Source organism: Varanus komodoensis, unplaced genomic scaffold, assembly GCF_004798865.1.
Source record: "Varanus komodoensis strain SLA01 unplaced genomic scaffold, ASM479886v1 scaffold5, whole genome shotgun sequence".
In the NCBI taxonomy this organism is placed as follows: Eukaryota; Metazoa; Chordata; class Lepidosauria; order Squamata; family Varanidae; genus Varanus; species Varanus komodoensis.
Window position 1 is genome coordinate 43,767,787 of NW_025336087.1, and position 21,362 is coordinate 43,789,148.

At 38.1% G+C, this 21,362-nt stretch overlaps 1 protein-coding gene across 3 annotated transcripts in view; it reads right to left on the reverse strand.

The window, feature by feature from the left end:
- Window positions 1–21,362, reverse strand: part of NTRK2 (neurotrophic receptor tyrosine kinase 2) — a 189,291-nt gene that overhangs the window by 153,859 nt on the left and 14,070 nt on the right. For all 3 annotated transcript variants that reach the window (XM_044446649.1, XM_044446651.1, XM_044446652.1), the window contains exons 2-5: window positions 12,783–12,857; window positions 11,730–11,801; window positions 5,482–5,550; window positions 597–754 (exon numbers count right to left, since the gene is read on the reverse strand). In XM_044446649.1, the coding sequence (XP_044302584.1) occupies window positions 597–754; window positions 5,482–5,550; window positions 11,730–11,801; window positions 12,783–12,857 (374 nt within the window). The remainder of the gene's footprint in view (window positions 1–596; window positions 755–5,481; window positions 5,551–11,729; window positions 11,802–12,782; window positions 12,858–21,362) is intronic.

The following is a 21,362-nucleotide window of genomic DNA, read 5'->3' on the forward strand; positions in this document are numbered from 1 at the left end:
GGGAAATGACCATTCAGAATGGGAGGAGAACACTCCTGGAACATGCCACAGAATATCATGGATTAACACAAGATTTGTCACAGTTAAATGAAACCTAGTCATAGAGTAACATAAATGAACAGTTGTCATTATTCTCAGAAGAGAGAAGAAAAAGGAAAGCTGAACCAACTTATCAAGTAATATCCACTCTCCACCAGACAATACATAATTATTATTTAATAAAATAAATTGAAAGCTATTATAAAAAAGGAATCTCAAATATGAATCCAGAAAGCTGTAAAAGTCATAGAATTGTTTTGGGTAGAAATTCTGCACCCAATGAAACTACTTAAATTCTATTGACTTCAATCAAACTTAAGTAGACTGCACACATGACATTTTTAACACTCACTATCCTGAAATATGATTTATGTCACTCATGAATAAAACTAGAATCTTGTTTTTTATTAAGTGTGTAATCCATCTAGAATTCTTCTATAATAGATCCTATAAAATTTAATAAGGCTTCAACAGGGATTGTGCTTAGTGGTTTGTGCTCCAAAACTTTCAGCAACTTTGAATACACACAACAATTATTCTATATGAAAATGCATTACCACAGTTTGGGACAGGCGTGTCCATCAGAGAAATCCTCTGGTTGAAGTCATTCATACAGTAAATATCCTGAGGTTCAGGTTTTGGATTCCGGGTCTCTTGGAATACCTTGATCCACATAATGTCACAGGAACACTTGAATGGATTGCCTTCTAAAATCCTATAGCAGTTGAAAGATGAAAAAGTATCCTTTAAAACGAATTAATATACAGAGGCTAGATATAAAAGCTATTCTACTTTATGAAAAGTCAAGTCCCAGGTAAGGATGTCACTTGATTAAAAAGCATGTCAGGATACCTACCTCTGATCTTTCTGATCAACACACTGGAGAGAAAAAATGCACCTTACCTTTCTACATACTAGACTGTGCTCTCATCCCCAATCCTCAATGTAGGGATCATGTGCACTGCACATAAATCCATGAGTTTTAGTCTAGAAGTCAGTTAGATTTGTATATGAGTAACTAGTTATTTCTGCAAAATCTTGCAACCATCTACCATCCTAGAAAGTATCACCATTATCACAATGCATTTTTATCCAACCCTTCTTCCTCTCCTTTCTGTCCTCCCAACAACACCTGTGTAATTTAAGTTTAGCTGAGAAGCAGTGACTAACCCAAATTCACCCAATGGGCTTCACAGCTGAGTGGGGACTAGAAACCAGATCTCCCTTAAGCTTTAACTACTTCCTAAAACCCTTAAGTACTGCACTACACCATTTTGTCTGGGTAGCATTCTCTCTTACATATATGCATGTGTTATGTATGTAAGTATGAGTGAGTGTGTGCGTGTGTGTGTGACAGAGAGAGGGGAGAGAGAGGAGAGAAGAGATCACCTCTCAAGATGGTATTTCCTACTCATAATTTTTGTACATTCCTTTGTAAAGCATTTTCTAAAATTCTATTGCCTGATTTAGCAGCAGATCCTTTTTAATCAATCAAGAGACTAAAGCCAATGGTAGTCCTACTTACAGCAGAATGGAAAATAAATTGTAACTAACGAGTCCTTTCATGTCAATGCATACTTTTAAGCAGGACTGGATGCAGCCCAATATTTTTAATCTATTCATCTAACAGATTCATTTAGTGTTGCAGGGCTGGAACTAAAGGAAATGGAAGCCATTCCATAGATTTTAGCCATGCTTTTGTCATCAGTCTGACATGAACTAAGCATGGGATCAGGATCTTATGTAACCCAATTCGCATCAGTAAAATTATCCAGGACTAACAATGAAAATAGTATCCGATTATATTTTCACCCAGAATGGATTTCTAGATCTTTTATATCTTCTGGGATAAAGTTAGCTCCCCCTTATGGTCAAACTTCACAGAAATATGTTTGAAGGAAGAGATGCTATCATTTGCAAAGGAAATTAAATATAAACCTATCAAAACTAAGACAAAGAGATTTTACCTAATGTCAAACATTACCAGTGCTACAAATGACAAAACAAAACCTGTGTGGAATAGCCTAAGTATTTAAGTGCACACTGAGAAATTAGAAGGAAACATTTGCAGCACTATTTAAGTTATTAAAACACTCATGAAAACCACAATTCAATATAAATGTAACTATGCTAGAATCAACTATAATACAGAAAGGTAAGCTATTATCTCAGCTTTGCTCATAAATGCATACCTATGCTTCATGATGATAATTTATTGGTGTGCCACTTCATCCCCCTAAGACATTTCATTAAAAGGGGAAACAAAACAGCACTAATTAAAATAATCTATAGGAGTTATATTTGATTTGATCATGATCTTCAGAATTCTTTTGCCAACAATCTCTACAGAAAACTCACAGCACTTCAGACTCCAAAAAGCTTTGACTGGAATCAAGCCAAAATAAATATTCAGATCAAACAGACAGTTCTACAGGTTTGACAAATTCTTGCTAACAGATTGAAAGAGTTAAGCACCCACTCCCACAGTGAGCCTTTGCAGTTTGTGTCAACAGTGGATTCCTTCCAGTGCTGTGTGGGAGACAGGAAAGAGGGAGAAGGTGGAACTTGCAGTAAATATACTACTGTACCACGTTGCCTCCCATTCCAACTCAGCTGTCCCTTTTCTGGAAAAAAGAAAAAGTTGGACTTTCCTTTGTTCTTCTTCTCCATACCATCCACAGAATACTGAATTCTTGCAGCTTAAATGCTACACCAGATGTGCAATTAATTATGCAAATATAATTGCAGTGTAAATTTTTGTTCTGTAGAAACAGTAGCACAGGGGGGCTGTGCAGCTTCAAGACTGGAGTGGGAGGGCAATTTAATAGGCAGGAGAGTCTGATGAATGAAATTGTCCCAAGTGCATCTCCAAATGGTGTTCACGTTTATACCTACCATGAAATTAGGACAACACAAAGATGAAAACAATGATAAGGGACCTGTTGCACCTTTCCATCTCAAGTGAACTTTTCATTTGAATTTATTTTATGTGCATGTTAACTAGAATGCACCAGTATGGCAACTTTTTTTAAACTTTAAAGCCTTTCTATCTCCAAGGCACATGCTCATCAGATTTTAAACCAGGCAGGTTTAATGGGTTATCTGTAAGAAATGTTTTCTCTGCCTACAATAGGCTAATCTATTTACGTATCAGCTACAGAGTGAACAGCACCAGCCATACATATTGAATTACCACATCTTAACAACCAAGCTCTTATCCCATGCACATACATATGTAGCTCATTGTTCCTCCCTTCTTTCTTCTCAGTAATATTTTTGTTTGATTATTGCTATAGCTTAATGATATGGTTTCAATATGTCCTTCATATTTACTTGTCCAATAGTTTCATTCTCTTTCAAATCTTTATTTTATTAGATTGTCTTGTTATACTATCCAAATATCTTATAATCAACAAATTTAATCTCTTAAGAGTTCTATAAAGCAATGACCTTTTAAAACTTCTATCAACTCATGCCTATCATGACATCTAAAACAAATCAATTACAGAAAAGTCCAAGGACAGTACTGTAGATTGGATTCTTTCTATTTGTAAGAGTAATTGTATGTTACACATTTACTATACAGAAGAACTGGATTTGGTTATTATTTTCTTCCTACAGATACAAATTGTAGTATCAACTCAATTTATATAATTTGGATCATATACTCAATTTAGCCATGAGCAAAATGGGTCTTGCACTTTCGGTTAGCATTAAAATAAGAGATGTGCAAGTGCACTTATATGAAAGATAAAAACAAAAATGGTAAAATGCTATCATTAGGCATTTTATGTCAATAATTTAAACTAACAGGGCTGACAAAAAGTATCACATTTATATGAACAGTACCTATTTATTATACAAAATTGAATTAGCAAAAATATTAGGAACAGAAAATTTAATAAGAAACAGTTTGTTTTCAAGAAAAGGGTGCATATGCTAAAAGATGCCACCATACTGTATCAAATGCAGGGAGGGAGGGAATCAGATAACAAACTTTGCAATACAGCTACTCAGTGACTACCAGATTACCAAAAATAATCAAATGGATGCTTTTTCTTAAACTATGTTAGATATGTTAATTTATTCCAACCATTAAAAAACTAAAAATTATTTCCTTTTCTTTGATAGATGGTGTTTATTTTTCATATATTATGTGTGTTCACATGTCATGCTAAACCATGGTTTAGGACACATCTCCAGCATTTCATTGCCAGCCGGGACAATGGACTAGATGAAGGCTGACAAACTGAAGCTCAATCCAGAAAAGACTGAGATGCTGTTAATGGGTGGTTCCTCTAACCAGAAGGTGGATGTTTAATCTGTTATGGATCAGGTTACAATTCTTTTAAAGGAGCAAGTTCATAGCTTGAGGGTCCTCCTTGAGCCATCTTTGCAGTTTGAAGCTCAGGCAGCTTAAATGACATTGACTGCCTTCTGCCAGCTTTGGCCTAAGGCCCAGCTACAACCCTATCAAGAAACGGATAGCCTAGTTTTCGTAATCTATTCTCTGGTAACCTCCAGGTTAGAGTACTGCACTGTTCTTTAGCTATAGCTCTCCTTCAGTTCTGTTCAGAAGCTGCAGCTTGTGCAAAATACAACAGTAGAATTAATAACTGGGACCAGAAGGTCCAAATATATAACAGTAATGCTGGCTTGCTTGCATTGGCTGCCTGTATGCTTCTGAGCTCAATTCAACTTACTGATTTTAACCTGTAAAGGCCAGCTAGTACCACCCATCAAGGCTCACCTAGTGCTAACTCTGTTAAGACTGCCTTCTAAATGGAGACATTTCATGGCATTTAATGGCTTTAATACATCTTCAGTCCTCTACTTTATTGAATTGTGCTTTTAAATTCTGCATTGAATTTTATGATGTTTTGTAGTACCAGTATTTTTAAGGGGGGTTATGTATTGTTAAACATCTAGGCAGCTTTAGCTATATACATTAAATAAATAAATTTATAAATAATACTGTTTCAGACAAGTTTATCTGAGAAGCAGCAGAAAATCAAATTAAGTGCATTTTTAAAAGTCATCCAGATAACTGTTGCAAGAGCAGAGACAAGACATTCTGTGGAGGATTAATCATAGGGCATTGCAATTATTATTATTATTATTATTATTATTATTATTATTATTATTATTATTATTGCATTTCTATACTGCCCAAAGCTGATGTTCTCTGGGTGGTTTACAAAATGGCTCAACATCTAGAGTTGCTGTCACATGAAACTCTTATTTGTATGTTCCCTTGTGAGTACTAGTCCCTTTAAAAAAATATGTACTGCTATCAAGCAAAATGTACCTTTTATAAAAACAAACTCTTTTTGTTATAAAAATCTTGAACGAAGAATTTTCTCTCACTATATTTTAGATTCTGAAATAATGCTAATGTTCCTGAAATAATCAACTACAACCCTTAAGAATGCTAATACTTACAGATCAGTCAAATTGAGGTGACGGAATGACTTCCGGGACAAACTTGAAAGTTTATTTCTGGAGAAGTTACTGTAAATAAAGAATATATCATTATTACTATTAATATAACTGATTTTTTTTTAAAAAACCTTACAATCTGGGTCCTGTCAAGTAACTCACTCTCAGACTTTTGCTGGATAATATAGTTGATGATCTACAAAACTATAGAGTTTGTACTTTAACTTACTATTAGACTCAATGTAAAGGTAAATACTAAACACAATGTGCACTTTAGAACAGGTCTATGCCTGCAATGGAAATATGTTGGATTAAGTTTTACTCCAGAGATGTTCTCAGATGTTAACTACATGCTCAATTTATTCATAAGCAAAATACATATTTACCATATCTTCTTTGATCATTAATCAAAGTCTGTACCTACCTAAACCCTGACTTCCTGCCAAATACCTTCATCATAAGCCCTTTAGATATCCTTTTCTAACTGCATGTGCAGTGTGTGTCCACATGAAAGATCACAGGAAAAATGGCAAAATACAGTCATTAGGCCTTTCACATCAATTAAGCATTTACTGCTTCATACTGTAGTGAACTTTAATGCCTTCAACTGAACTGAACATCGAAGGCAGTCTTGTTCTAGTTTATGTTCACATGGTCGTCTGTGCCCTTTCTCCTCACCCCCACCCCATGACAGTATGTACCTATCAAGTAGGTTGTTGCACTCCATGCCACAGAAGAGCTCAGAGCCAAGGGAGACTGGCACCTGCTGCAATGGTTCCTGTGGCGACTTCCTTCTCTGTATGGTTCAAAATCCCCTTTCTTGAAACCATAACTCCTTATCTAGGGCTAAGAATAAGCATGGGAGCTTCCCCCATTTGCCACTGCTGCAAATTAACTGCAAATTCCAGTTAAATTCTAAGTAGGACTTTCAGTTAAGCACACCACAGAAAGAAAGCCATTAAACATGAACATCATAAAATAAAATCACAGTTCAGTGTTACTGTGCTACTGCTGTATTATTCCATATGCATAAGACAAAAGGGAAAGTATTTGCATTTACACAGAGAAGTAAAAAATCTTGGGATTGACCCAACAATATTCTGGCCTGGTTTACATACAATGCTAAACTATCACATGTTCTTCCTCTGCTTTCTGCCATAGGTGTCAACAAAAGTTTTTACATCCATTTTCAACTGCTTACTCAGTCGGTAATTCATACGGCACAGCAAGGTCGCCTACAATGAGCCACAGAACATGCCAGGCATATATAGCCATCAGTGTGAATATGTGCCCCAGCTGTGGAGCTGCACCATGCTGTAAGCACACAGCCATCATGAGTTACTACTCAACAGTTGTTTACCCTCAGATAACCCACAATGGTTGGGTTCATCTGACACAGCACAAAACCCAAACAACCAGATCAGGAGATGCATTTTCATGGGTTTTCATGGTTGTTGGGTTATGGACTCTTGACTGTTCTTGGCTAACAATGCAGAGTTAACCCATAGTACAGAGCTTACATGTAACAACCCATGATCCAACAAGAACTCAGACTCCACTCATACTTAGGTTATTGTTATGTGAGAACTAGGTCATTGCGTGAGGATGGTCAGTTGAAAACAGAAGCAAAAACTACTCTTAGCGGTTGTGGCAAAAGAAGAAAGAGGAGCATGCAAGCAGAGACTCATGCTCATATATTTATTTTATTTATTTATTAAAACATTTTTATGCCGCCCCATTCGCCGAAGCCTCGGGGCGGCTTACAACATAGGTAAAACAATAAGTTAAAATATCCATATAAAATAATCTTAATTAAAACACACATTATAAAATAAGCCGCCCTGGCCAGATAAAATTCAATTGTATTTAGCATTTAAAATGTTGCTTAAATAAAAAGGTCTTAGCCTGGCGCCGAAAAACAAATAACGAAGGCGCCAGGCAGACCTCTCTGGGGAGCGCATTCCATAACTTAGGCGCCACCGCTGAGAAAGCCCTTCTCCGAGTAGCCACCCTCCTAATTTCTCTCATGGAGGGCTCCCGGAGAAGGGCCTCTCCCGCCGATCTCAGGGGGCGACTGGGCAAATATGGATGTAAGCGCTCCTTCAGGTAACCAGGACCCAAGCCGTTTAGGGCTTTATAGGTCATTACCTATATAGTTCAGCATTCTGTGTGAAAAGGGGCAATCAGTAGTCTGCTGAACTGGATGGATGAGGCTATGAAATGCTCCAGTCACTCATACCCATTTTCATCCATTGCCTCACATGCCACTATCTTTAGCCTTTCTGCAACCCTCACTGACACTCAACCTAACTCTATCGGCCACTTTAGAGTTTATCAGAATTTCCCCTACCATATTCTTATGAAGTGATGCATGAGGCACACCTCAAAACTTTTTATGGGGGGAGGGGGCAAGAAGTAATCAACAGAGTTTCTTCTAGTTACCCTATTTGGGACATTTTATTTAAAAACAGAAATGTACACCAAAACACTCCCATTTCAGCTTTTTTTGACAGAAAAAATGCATGTGTTCTGAATGTGTATTACCTTCATGCACTGAAGTTTTGTGAAAAGTGTTTAATGGGTTGGATTCAGTTTTCCCCCTGCTGGCAGAAGTACTCCCTTGATGTTGCTTGCTTCATTTAAGCAATATTTACTGAAATGTTTACTTTGCTTCATTTACACTGTTACTGATTCTGATAACCATGCATCAGCTAAGATAAAGCATTTTGGTTACAACAAATGTCAACTAAGAGCAAAAATAAAAAAGTGACTGACAAATATATTTTAGATAAATATGTATTTAAAGTTCTTTAGCATTATTGCAGCTGCTGTTAAGTACTCAGTTCCATTGTTAACGATTTTACATGATTTACACTTTAGGAAATCAGTTTATTTTAAAGAAAGATTTTAAATGGAATTGAAAGGCTCCTCCTGTGAGCCAATTAAAGCCAAAATACTTTTCTTAGTTGGAAAGTTCATGCAGTTCAATCAATCTCCATTAAAATGTCTACAAAACAAAACAAGATTCCAAGTCCTAACTGTGCACAAATTATTATAAGAGTAGAAACAGGGAATATATAAATACGTGTTGCCGCTATGATGATGTAGACTTCACTGGGGAAAAAACAAATACTGCTTCCAGTGAAAGTCGGATTTCTTGACAACAAAGAGACTCGATACATGCAGTATTTTCCTTAGCTTAATATGCACAATAATTAATGGGATTCTAAGGAGTAAGCCATTCACTTGAATACACCTGGGTTTAAACTGTGTAAGGTGAAAATACCCTACTTCATATGCTCCCAAACTCCCCATCTTAAGCAGTAAGGTCTGAAGACATACTCATCTATGTTAGCATCAGACTTTGTCACTAAATATGGCAAGGACCAGTACAGACATGAAGTGACCTGGCATGCACAGGGACACAGTTGGCAACCCCAATCCCCTACCTAGTTTAATCCCTCAAATGTTCAGGTCAATGCCACAACAGGATTTATATGATACAATGGCACAACTTGCCCGGTCAACTGATTTGCCACTTTGTATAAAAACCTGGGATGTCATATTCACATTCTTATGTGGGTGCAAAAAGGTTGCCAGGGAACTCATATCAGCATAATATATTGCTGCAGTTCAATGAATAGTCACACCATATGTTGCATCAGAACCATGTATCAGATACATGCCCAAATGTACATCAGAATGTGCACTGACTGTTGTTGTTGTTGCACAGATATCTCCTTTTTCCTCCAAGAAGCCAAAGTTAGGTAGATGATCCTCTTCCTCTCTATTGTATCCTCACAACACTGTGAGATATCTTAGGTTAAGAGTCCATGACTAGCCAAATTCACCCACTGAACCTCATAGCAAAGTGGAGGTCAATACCTGACTTTCTCCAGTCTTAGTTCAACACCCTAACTGCTATATTACCATGGCTTTCTTGTGTGTGCTGGAGTGCAATTGTCATCTGTTCTTACTTACTTACTTACTTATTTATAACATTTCTAAGCCTCGGGGCGGCTTACAAAACAGATACAATTCACACAATTGACCTTAAAAATTTGGAGACATTTCGGCACAATATAAAACCCAATAAATAGTCAATTAACAATTAAAATAAGTTTTAAATAAAAAGGTCTTGGCCTGGTGCCGAAAAACAAATAACAATGGTGCCAGGTGGACCTCTCTGGGGAGCGCATTCCATAGGTGGGGTGCCACCGCAGAGAAAGTCTTCCTCCAGGTACTCACCCTCCTAATAACTTTCACGGAAGGTTCCCGGAGGAGGGCCTCTGCCGCTGATCTCAGGGGACGGGAGGGCATATATGCATGCAAGCGCTCCTTTAGATAACCAGGTCCCAAGCCATTGAGGGCTTTATAGGTGATAACCAACACCTTGAATTATACTGCTTTCCACATGCAAGTTTTTGAATATGCATTTGTGGCTATCAACATTATTGTGCAAATGATCACACATGAAGGCACAACTACAGCTGAATCAGGTGCTATGGCTTCTCTTACACATACCCGAAGTTTATATGTATAAGCATTTTAAAAAGTTTGAAAAGCAATGCAATTTATTTTACTTATATTGATTTTACTTATATCCTATGCTTTTCCTTTCAAGGAACTCAAGGCATCGTACATTATTCTCCTCCTCTCAATCTCATTTGCACAACTATTCCTGAAAGTCTGTGACTAATTTCCAGATCACTTGACTCCCAGCCCCACACTCTTAACCACGACACCCTGGCTGTCTAAATTCTCTGCTTTAAGCTTTCTAGCCTTAGCCATATCTGACAATGGAGCTCATTTCCTGCCTGGGGCAGCTGGATGGCCTTTGAGGATGGAAAAGGAGGCGGGAATGGTGCCCCAGTGGAAGTTTGCTTCCACGTTCTCTCAGCATGAGGGGAGCAAAGTGGCACTGTAAATGCCTGCTCCACCTCCCACCTTGGCCTCTTCCTTTCCTGGTTCTTACCTACCCTTCCTTCCAGTACTGGTTTAGCTAGTTCCTCCCTTAGGAGGGCTACATTTGAATTTTTACCTGAACACAGAGTGGCATCAGGGACAGGATTTTTGGCCTACTCTGTACTGGTGTGCACTACTTAGAAGGGAATCATTTAAACAGATTGAACTATTGGAAAGGAATTTCAGGAAAACAGGTATTGGTGGGCCACTCATAAGCATGTTATTATGATTAGCGAGTCCAGAGGCCTGCTGTTCTTGGAGTGTGCGGCCCACAATTAGGGAAATGATTTATCTCTGCGAACAACCTGCCTCTCCTATCGGGAGGTGTGCTGTAGGTGCCTTTATACCAGGTGCCTTTAAATTGGTATACAGCCAAGAGAACAAGGCAGGTTTGGGTCCACTTCCAAGTCTGGGGCCAAGTGGCTCACCCAACAGGCAGAATGGATGCCTGCAAAGGGACTAAAAGTTTATTCCCACAACTGCTAAAGAACCACAAGTTTACCCAAATTCTGTTAGTATGCTATGATTTCCACCATTCCCTCTGCATCTACAATACCAGACTGGACATTGCACTGCCATCAATCTGATTGTAAAACAATGCCACCCAGACAAAAATGCACGTTGTATACACTGTGCGGATCTACAAACATGTAGAAAATTCTACATCAGAATATTCTAGTCCATCACTGTATGCCCACAGTGGAAAATTAGATGTCCTATCAGCCATCCATGGGAAACCCACAAACAGGTCTTGAGTGCAACAGCACTCTCATGCTCACGTTCTTCAGCAAGTGATATTGAAAAGTACTCTGATTCTGGAGGAAACGTTTAGTTATCATGACCAGATATCACTGATAACCATTAGGCTAAAAATGTTAATGCCCACACAATACAGAAAGGTGAAGAGAAAGGATTTATCAGATACCCACTCCCATTCCACTACTTGGTGATAAACATGTTCAGGCAGTTCTAAAGCAGAAAGCTGTAGCACAGCAGGGAGAGTTTTCAGGAGAATGACTATTCCTTCTCCGGAAATGTTGCCTTACACACAATCCTATACACACCTGTGAGCCACACACTGTACCGCAAGGTTCATATTTCAGGTTGTTGGGAGTCATGACCTTGTAGCACTAGGAATACACTGAAACATCTTGTTTCAGTTCCCACCTGTTTTTGTTAAGTAGCACCTCTTCACATTTCCCTATATGGGTAACAAAGAAGCTAATGAAGTATGTTTTTTAAAAATGTTTTTAATGTTCTGAAGCCACAAAGTAGATTTCACTTACACATACTGCAGATTAGTATTCTTCAGGAAAGCCTGGCGTGATACAAACTTCAAACCTGAATCCACCACAGTTCTGCAAATATAAATAAGTGCAAGTTAGAGTTTTCAAATGCTTTATTAGTCTTCAGTCAGTCATCCATTTTTAATGCTGGTGTAATTCATAGGGTTTTGATTCAAGAACCACAAAACTCTGAATGTATAATTATACAGTAACTATTGGATTATGGCTACCAATGGCTACTAGAGCTGATCACTGGGCGATCAGAGGCAGTGGTATCAGAGGCAGTGTGTCAATGTCTAACAGCTGCTGGGGAATGTGGGTTGGAGGATGCTCCTGTAAACCCATCCTGTTTAAGGATTCTTGTGGACAGCCAGTTGGCCACTGCCTCAACTGAAAGTTGGGCTAGATCAGGGGTGGGCAATTAATTTTCCTATGGGGCCACATGAGAAACTTTGACAGCTGTTAAGGGCCGGACCAATACACTTACAGTTCTGCTCAATATATATCTCTATAAAAACAGTAAATGAAACATTACAATGATACAATGAAAATGTGGGGCACAGAACAACACTATTTAATGAATATTCACAAAAACATTAACATTAACATTACATGAAAAGAAATAAATTCAATTCAATTTAGCAGATCCTTCAAAATAAAAGCAGTGCAGTTGTATTGCTTGCATCTATATTATGACGATATATATTTGCATTGACTTTTAATTTGCCAGTGGCCTCATGCGGGCCAGTCAGGGTCAGCCATCGGGCCGGATGTGGCCCACGGGCTGTACAATGCCCAGGTCTGGGCTAGATGGACCCTGGGTTTAATCCAGCAGGGCTCTTCTAATGCTCTTAACATTATTGTCCCCAAATTCATTAATCTGTTTTAACTGTGCGAGTGTCAGTGTGCAGCTGGAAGTCTCCTATATACAAGAGCAGAATTTTCCATTCATTGTCATGGAGAAGCCACCTTGATACACGAACTCTTTCATGGAAATAAATAAGTATACATGGTTCAATATAATACAGGTACATAATTAAACAGTATACTCACAAATTTCTTAACCCAATGTACTGTCCAACGTCTCCTTCGTTTATGCTTTCTAACTTCCGTTGGTTTGCAATATAACTATTTAAAAGAAAAAAAGAGAGGAGAAACTTGGTTAAGAAGTCTTTAACAATCTTACAGTATCATTTCCTTATTAAAATTTAAATAAGCCATTCATATACATATAGAGCTCCTGCATCTGATTTGGAGGGCGGCAGAATTCCTTTCTTTACTACAATATGGTCATATGAACAAGAATCATAACAAGGGAAGAAGCCTGTTGCAGGATATAAGTATGGTAGGTTCCTAGAAGCCTAAATCTGGCAGTCATTCCATTCTACCACATTGGTTTTCAGTTACTCTTCATCTGCTCTAGGTTCATTGCTTTTTCTAATGAGCAGAACAGATAAGTCAGAATCATAGCACTACTACGGGATGGGGAATGACTTGCTAATTCATTTCCTAAATGCATGAATTAACTAGAAGGCAATAGGTTTTCAGCATTTGCGCCTGTCCAAATTTTGCAATGTATTTTTCCAATCAAATGTGTACAGGAAATTGATACATTGTTGAAAACAATGTATAAAAATGGATAATATTAAAGAAACTTGCTTGCAAAAATTGCATATGTCATGCTGAACTGAATACAAAAGTTCTTGTATTGGAAGAAATGTACATAAATATGCATAGATTTCTATTCAGACCTTTTTTAAAACAAGAATTGAAAATTAATGAAGAAACAGAAGAAATCATAAGACTGGAGAAAATGAGTAACTGAAAAAAAAAAAAACAAAATGGGGAAATTCAACTACTGCTATACAACAGAGCCCTAACTAAAGTTCAAACAGAATGCTTGGTCAGCAATAGTATAGAATCACCTGTCATAATGAATGCATGATGTCTTCAGTATAGATCTGGGAAAATGTCATTGACTTTAATTTTAAAGCACGAGTGTCAAATCTCAGGCCTGAGGCCAGATCTGGCTTACTAGGAGTCCGAACCAATCCCCTAAGGCTCCCCAGAGAGTTATGCTCCCTTCTTCACATCACCAGATAGTTCTACTGTCCTCCACCACCCATCTTGGCTGACTGTTGTTTGGTGAATGCCCATTTGCACAATTGCATCGCCATTCTAAAAGGTTGAAATGCCTTACCTAAACCTCAGCTATTGGCAATAAGAACTGGTATTTCAGACCTTCTGCTTTTGCCGTTGCCCTTCCCACTTTGCTTTTGGCCCTGTCAGTTACTGAAATGTAGCCTCCTCAGGAGTTGTCCAAAAGTGGACAACTTTTGGCTAAAATATCATAGAATCATAGACTAGTAGGGATGGAAGAGCCAGAATGCCATCAGGTCCAACTCCCTGCTATTGCAGGACACTAAGTTACACCACCCCATTTAGATGACTGTCCAAACCCTTTTTGAAAGTCTCCAGTGAGGCAGAGTACACAACTACTACTGCAACAGGTTCCATTGCCATAATGTTCTGACAGTGAGGAAATTCTTCCAGATGTATAGTCGAAATCTGGTTTCTTTTAACTTAAGTCCATTATTCCAAGTACTGCACTTTGGAATGAACGAGAAAGATCTTATCCTTCCTCTCTGACTCAACCTTTGAGGTACTTGTATAATGCTATCATATGGTACAGGGTACTGTAATATTTAACACTGATGCCTTAAAGAGACAAAATGAGGAACACTGAAAGTCTTAAATGGTGGGGAATATACCATAAAGCTTAATGCTTGGATTGGAATATTCCAATATTATTTTACCAAAGTGATCTACAAAGATTCAAAAAAGTTATTGCCTACCAGCTGGTTCTGAGCCAGCAGAAATGACCAACATTAAACCATCTCCTAACATTCCTGATTCAGAGATTTATTTCAAACTGGTGTGCCATCTTTTATGGATCCTCTGATGCCATGAATATTCTCCCAACACACAGATCAAATCCAGTTTAACTCCATGATCCTTAAGAAGTCTAAACATAAGCTACTGTTGGTGCACAAGGCAGTCTTCTCACATGCTATACAAGTATCATCTGCATCATATAAAAATGAAAACCCAGCAGGACATGAATAGGAAAGCAACAGAATAATGGTGCAAAATAAAACAGTCATTACAAAGAGTTTTATCACATCTTCCCCCTGTGGGCTGTCAAAGGTAAACTCATCTAAACCTGTAGTGCTCATTAAGGGACAGCACAAAGATAATGAAACAGCTCTACAGATCATAAGGATAGGGCTTGTTGCTCATCAGTTCACTTAACAGTGATTCTCTCCTCAAGTTAGGTGAAGAATGTCACAGTGAAGATTCAAGGTTCAGGTAATTTAGAGACTCATAAAGAACTGTATCCTATTCACATTTAAACATGAACCATAGGCTTTTCTGCTATGTACATTCCTTCTCAGAACTTCTACAGCAGCCTCTATACTTCTTTCAGTGACTATGGTTTATTTAACCCACAGTCAACCCAAGATCTGTTACCCTACAAGGTTTTTGGGCAGTGGTTGAATAAAGCACAGGTCCCCCCCCCCCCCCGGTTTTTGTTTGTATCATTCTTCCTATGTGCTGGGCACTTGTGACTAGCCACTCTTTGAAATTTTATACCATGCCCCTAATCAATATTAGGGAAACTAAAGGGGGAGGTATAGATCCAGCCATCTGGTGCTGCTCAAAGGCCCAAATTTTCTTTCAAAAACTACTTTTAGGGGGACCAGCAGTAGGCATCAGCATGCTGGAGGGCCCTATAAGCCACCCAGGAATGAAATGTACAAACAGCAGCCCAAAATGCTCAGTGCTTGAATTCTCTGCAGCCATTCCATCTGCTTGTTATCCTCACAGGAATTTACTAACTTTGTAAACTGTTTTGAGAGCATTATGCTAATCAAACGGCATATAATTTTTAAATAATAATAATATAGTCTTGTAATCATACTGGTGTGTGTGCATGTGCATGTCACATCTCTGTGATGTATTTATGATCATGTCAATCAGTTAGCCATATATGTCATTGTAATATCTGAGTACATCACAAACTTTCCCAGTTAACATCACTGAAGGAAAGAGCAATGCTTAAGGAAGAAAGTGCACCAAAGAGCAGTGCTTAAGGAAGAAAGAAGAAACTTCTTCTGTTAGGTAACTTAGTCTATTTTGGCTGGGGGAAGAGAGAGGGGTCCCACAGGGATAAAATGATAGGGTTCAGGTAACACACTGTGGAAAAGACAGGACTCCACCTCTGGGACATCCATAAAAATGCACTGGTAACAGGTCTTCAAAAATAATGATGTAAAATACAAACACAATGGCATAATTTTCAGGGTCTGAAAATGTTTTGGAAGGAAGGAAGGTTTATGTTCCAAATAAAAGAAAGGAGGGAAGGGGAAGGGGAAGCCAGTTGTGAACAAACACTGCTAGCAATTGGAACAGGGAGAGGAAGACAAGACAGGTCCTCTTGAAAAGTACACTAGGACACTGGTTGGAGACTGAATGGAAAGGAGGGAAAGAACAAACCAAAGCAAGCCTGATTGTCTTTCAGGTGCCTCATGGGTTGCACCATGCACTATGTACATTGTGTAGCTCATTAGGAGAGTAACTCAGTGTAAGATGCAAACATGACCTATAGGTTCAAACGACACTGAAACACACACTCAGGGCAAAGTATGGGTCAACTGTGGACCGATACTGAACTGTGGGTTACTATGCTGTGCCAACAAGCTATGGTTAACCATAAATGACCCATAAAGAGAAGCCATGATATTGGGGAGGGAGGATGAACCATAGTTTGTTCATGGATAAAAAGATATGGTTTGTTAGCATGGATGGATTCAGACAACATGATAAACCCTCATTTCAGCAACCCACAATACAACAACTGATACTCAAACCTTCTTTATTGTGTTGTTTGACCCATGATCTGTTTCTCTCATGATACTAACCCATGCTCTAGTTAACCCATGGTTTGTTGAATGCTGGGTTGCTGAACCCAGCTAGACAAATAAACCACTATTCATTAATCATAAACAACTCAGAGAGAATATATAGTTTTTTATGTTGTTAATTCTGGGAGGTTTCAACTATGAATTGTTTTTACAGGTGTACCCAAAACCATGTTGTAAGCCGCCCCGAGGCTTCGGCGAATGGGGCGGCATAAAAATGTTTTAATAAATAAATAAATAAATAAACCATGGGCTTCTATGATGTGTTTCAGCTGGCATGAATAGTTAAAATAGAAAAGCCAGCCATACTACATTCCAAAACTTTAGCACTGCAAAATCATTTGGAATACAAAAACAAATGAAAGAGAAGGAAACAAACCTTTCAGGAATTCAGAAAACAAATCCCAAGTAGGTGACAAACCATAGTTTAGTTTTGGTTGGTTTTTATTTTTTTGTTTACTGTATTTGTACAACACTCCACATCCAAGTAGATACCAGAGTGGTGAACAGCAGAAAGTTTCAATTCACAAAAGAACAAAAACAATACATCAAAAACCTTAAAAGTAAAATAACTGTTGCTGGTTAGCAAGAAAGTCTTCTCAGAACAAGGATTTCTTTAGCAGACACTCACTGAAAACAACCCTGTGTTAGTGCATGCCTGACCTCCTAAGGCAGAGAATCCCAAGTCTTACTGGTCTCACTCCCACTGTTAAGAAAAGCTCTGAAAACTATGTCCTTTATGTAAGTTTGGGCCCTTTTAAAAACTGGAATGGCAAATATAAGCAAACTGGAACAATCTCAATCTTTGCAGGTTCCAAATATCTTGCAACTGGCACCAGCCTCACTGCTGCCTGTTCTACTGTTTTCACAACACAAAACAGCCTTGGTGGAGAAAGTTCAGCATGGGATCCTAGCTGGAAAGTTTGCACCACTCACTGTTTCAGATGCCTACCTGGGAACTTCTACTGTTGGGTAGTTAAAGAACTACATTCTATCCAGTGTAGTAGATTTGAATGTTTTATACAGCAATACAAGTGAATTTACTCCAAACTGAAAAAAATCAGATGACCTTGTGATTAAAACAAATTAGTGCAAACATAGAAGCAAACAGGTAATATTCAGGGATGAGCCTTGGGAAATATTAATTTATTTTGCATAGTGGTATCATGGAAAAACAGAAGCATGTTTGTAATTCCTGTAGTTAACACGAAGATGACGGCACTGTATTGTGAGACAAGCAGGATGACTTCATAAGCTGGAATAAAAGAACTGCACAAAATACAAGTATAATGCATGCATTATTAGGTAGACAACTACTGATGGGTAAAATTCTAAATTGTGTAAATGGAAGCAAGCTTTCAAAATCGGACCTTTCCTTTTCTCCTTATCCCACCCCACTCCTTTCCCACCTGCAAACCTGCTTCAGAAGGTCCAATCAACACTCCAGTACAGATTTTGAAGATGCATGGGGAGCTGCATTTAGTTGCTTCCCATTCATCAAATGGAAACAGTTCCATCAGTGGGCTAACTTAATTGGATTCCATGCAAATTGAAATGACAAAATCACAGGCTACCTGTAAGCCACAGGGAGCTCTTAATACCATCATGTAAGACATTAGTGAGGCCTCAGTTAGAATACTGTGCCTAATTTTGGTTGCTGATGTTGTTAAACAACCAAATAAAACTAGGGCAACTAAGATTCTTGATCATACAGAGAAGCCTACTACAAGCAGTGAATAAGATAATTAGTTCTACTTAGATTAGAAAGGTAATGTCGTGATGGTACTGGAACCCCACCAAAGAGGAAATAACAGGAAATAATAAATTAAACCAAGTTTAAAGTCTGAAAGCAATAAAATGAAAGAATTATCTTCTTAGAATTCAATGAGAGCAAAAGTCATATGATTGCTATGGATTGCTAGGTATCTTACAGGTTCTAAACTTAAATCTTTTTTGTGGACTCCAGGTATCCAAGAAGGATTTCCATGTCTTGTAGGGAATGCTACAATTTAGATACAAGATGTTGTTGAAACAACCAGATACGTGTCCAGTAAAGTTTGGAGCAGCTCTAAATGGACAGGCTTTGCTATATGCTTGGGATATCATCATTGCCAGGGTTCATGAAAAAATACTTCCCAGGGTAAATAGGCTAGCAAGTAAAGGAAAATGAATTTATATCTGCCTTACATGTTTGAATAATGACGAGCTTTGCTGTCACCATACAAGGTTTGGTGCATTTTGTTGGTACTGGCACATTATGGTCCAGTTCACATGGGGTTAACTGGGGTTGGAAGAACAATATTATGCACACTGGTCCGTGCCAGATGTACAATTCTGTGAACATACTCCTTAGTCAGATACTGGTCTGAAGCAAAACCTTCTGTCTGACCAAAAGCTATTTTTGCCCCTTTCACAACTATTCTACTTTGATCTACTTATCAAACATTCATATTCCTAAAAGCTCTGACTTTACTATGGCTTTTTGAGGGCAATTTTGAGAAATATACTGTGCTCTCTTGCTCTCAGAAAAAGCTTTCATTTTATTTAATTGAATAGCCATTGCAATTTACAAAAAAAAAATAATATATCACTCTACGATGAGTGGATTGTTGAAGTCATGTGGTAAGTCCTTTTACTCGTATATGCCAGAGAAAATGTTCACAGCCCTGCAATCCAGTTCTCTAATCATGAAATACCATCATTATATTAGCATTTAGGCAAAACCTCAGAAATCCACAACTTCTGTCTTTCTCAGAGATTATCAACATACAATAGGTAGCTAAGGGAGCACATTTCTCCAGTCAGTCTCCTACTACAGTATTGCAAAATAGAGCACCTCAATGTGCCCAATCTGAGAGCCTAAAAGAAGGAAGGAACATGAGGCAGGAAAGGCTCTTATATCAATGGTCAAAAAGTAATTCCGAATCCTTGTTAAAAAACCAAAAACCAGTAACAGCAAGAGTTGTGTTTTGGTATGCATCCTCTGAACGCATGTACACACATACATGCACACATACATGCTCATTCATGGCCCCAGAGGATCCTTTCAGCAGCAAAATTAGATTAAGGTTTACTTTTAAGCTGCTTCATGGCTGAAACAACCTGCACAGTGGCACACACAAAATTAAAATTAAAATAATAAAATGGCAAGTTATAAATGTCCAGGTTCAAACAGCCAAATATAACATTTTGACATGGCAACAAAATGATAAATATCAAGAAGCAAGAACAATATTCTCCATCATTATAAAACACCTGACAGAGTCATCCAACAGAAAACGAAGGAAGACTTAAAAAAAAAAAAAAAAACTTCATGAGGGAACCAATGCTTCAGCTAACCTCTGGAATGGGGATGTTACACAGATTTCCCAGTGTTCCCAGCACAATAGGCCCACAATAAATATGACAATGTTGACCTAGCATATGGCTATATGAAAAAAGGAAAACTCATAATTAGGAAAGGAATGAAAACTGAAACTACCAGTATCATACAAATCTATGGTGTGACCACACTTAGAATACTGTGTACAGTTCTGGTCGCTATAGGCAAAACAAATATTTTAGATTTGGAAAAAGGGCAGAGAAAAGCAATTCAAATGATAAAGGAATGGAACAACTCCCCTATTAGGGAAGTTTAAAACAGCTGGAATTGTTTAGTTTAGAAAAATGGCGGAAGTGAGGGGAAACATGATAGAGGTGTACAAAATTACTAATGGTGCAGCAAAACTAGAATCTTCTTTTCTCTCACACACAAACAGAAATAATGCTTAGAGCAAAGGATCAACCCATAAAGCTAACTGATGGGAAATTTAGGACAGAAAAAAGGAAGTCCTTCTTCAAAGAGTGTACAGTTAACCTGTAGGATTCACTACCATGATATTTCCTCAAGTACAGACTGATCAAAGTTTTAGAGGAGAAGACTATCAATGATCAGTGATGATGTCTATATGTTACTTCCAGTATTAGAAATTATATGCTTATGTTCCCTACTACGGAACATGAGGAAGGAAATGATATTGCTCTCAGATTGTGGTTTTCCTACAGGGAGTTAACTAGTCACTGTGTGAACAGAATTGCTGGACTAAATGGACTTCTAGTATGATCCAGAACAGCTATTAGGTTCTTGAGCCTGAGAGAGGTCAGCAACATCCCTGAAACCACAGCTACCAGCTTGAAAGATGAACCCTGTTGGCCAGTAGAGTAGAATCCACAAGTAGAATCCCAGTTCTGTTTCAGAAGCTCAACAATAGGCTCAAGTTCTCAAAGTTCAAACATGAAGCACTCAGACAAGGTGATGGTCTTAATATAGATGAGTGCTGCATTATTAGGTGAGCATGGTTAGAAGAACATAATTCTTCTTTTAAGTAGGTCTCCATCACTCATACCATTTCAGCCATCACTCATACCATTTCAGCCTACCAAGCATCTAGGAACAATTGTCAGTTGTTGATATCTTCCCATTGGGGAGAGTCTGAAGCACCCAAAAATCCATGGCTAAAAGAGAAGAGTGGAAATGGAAGGACAGCACATAGATGTTTAAACTGCTGTATTCACTGCTGTTTTTATTTTGCTTATATTATTGTTTATTATCCTGTTTTTGCACTTTATATTAGTTAGATGTTATGTGGTTTTTAGCTGGTATTGTTTTATT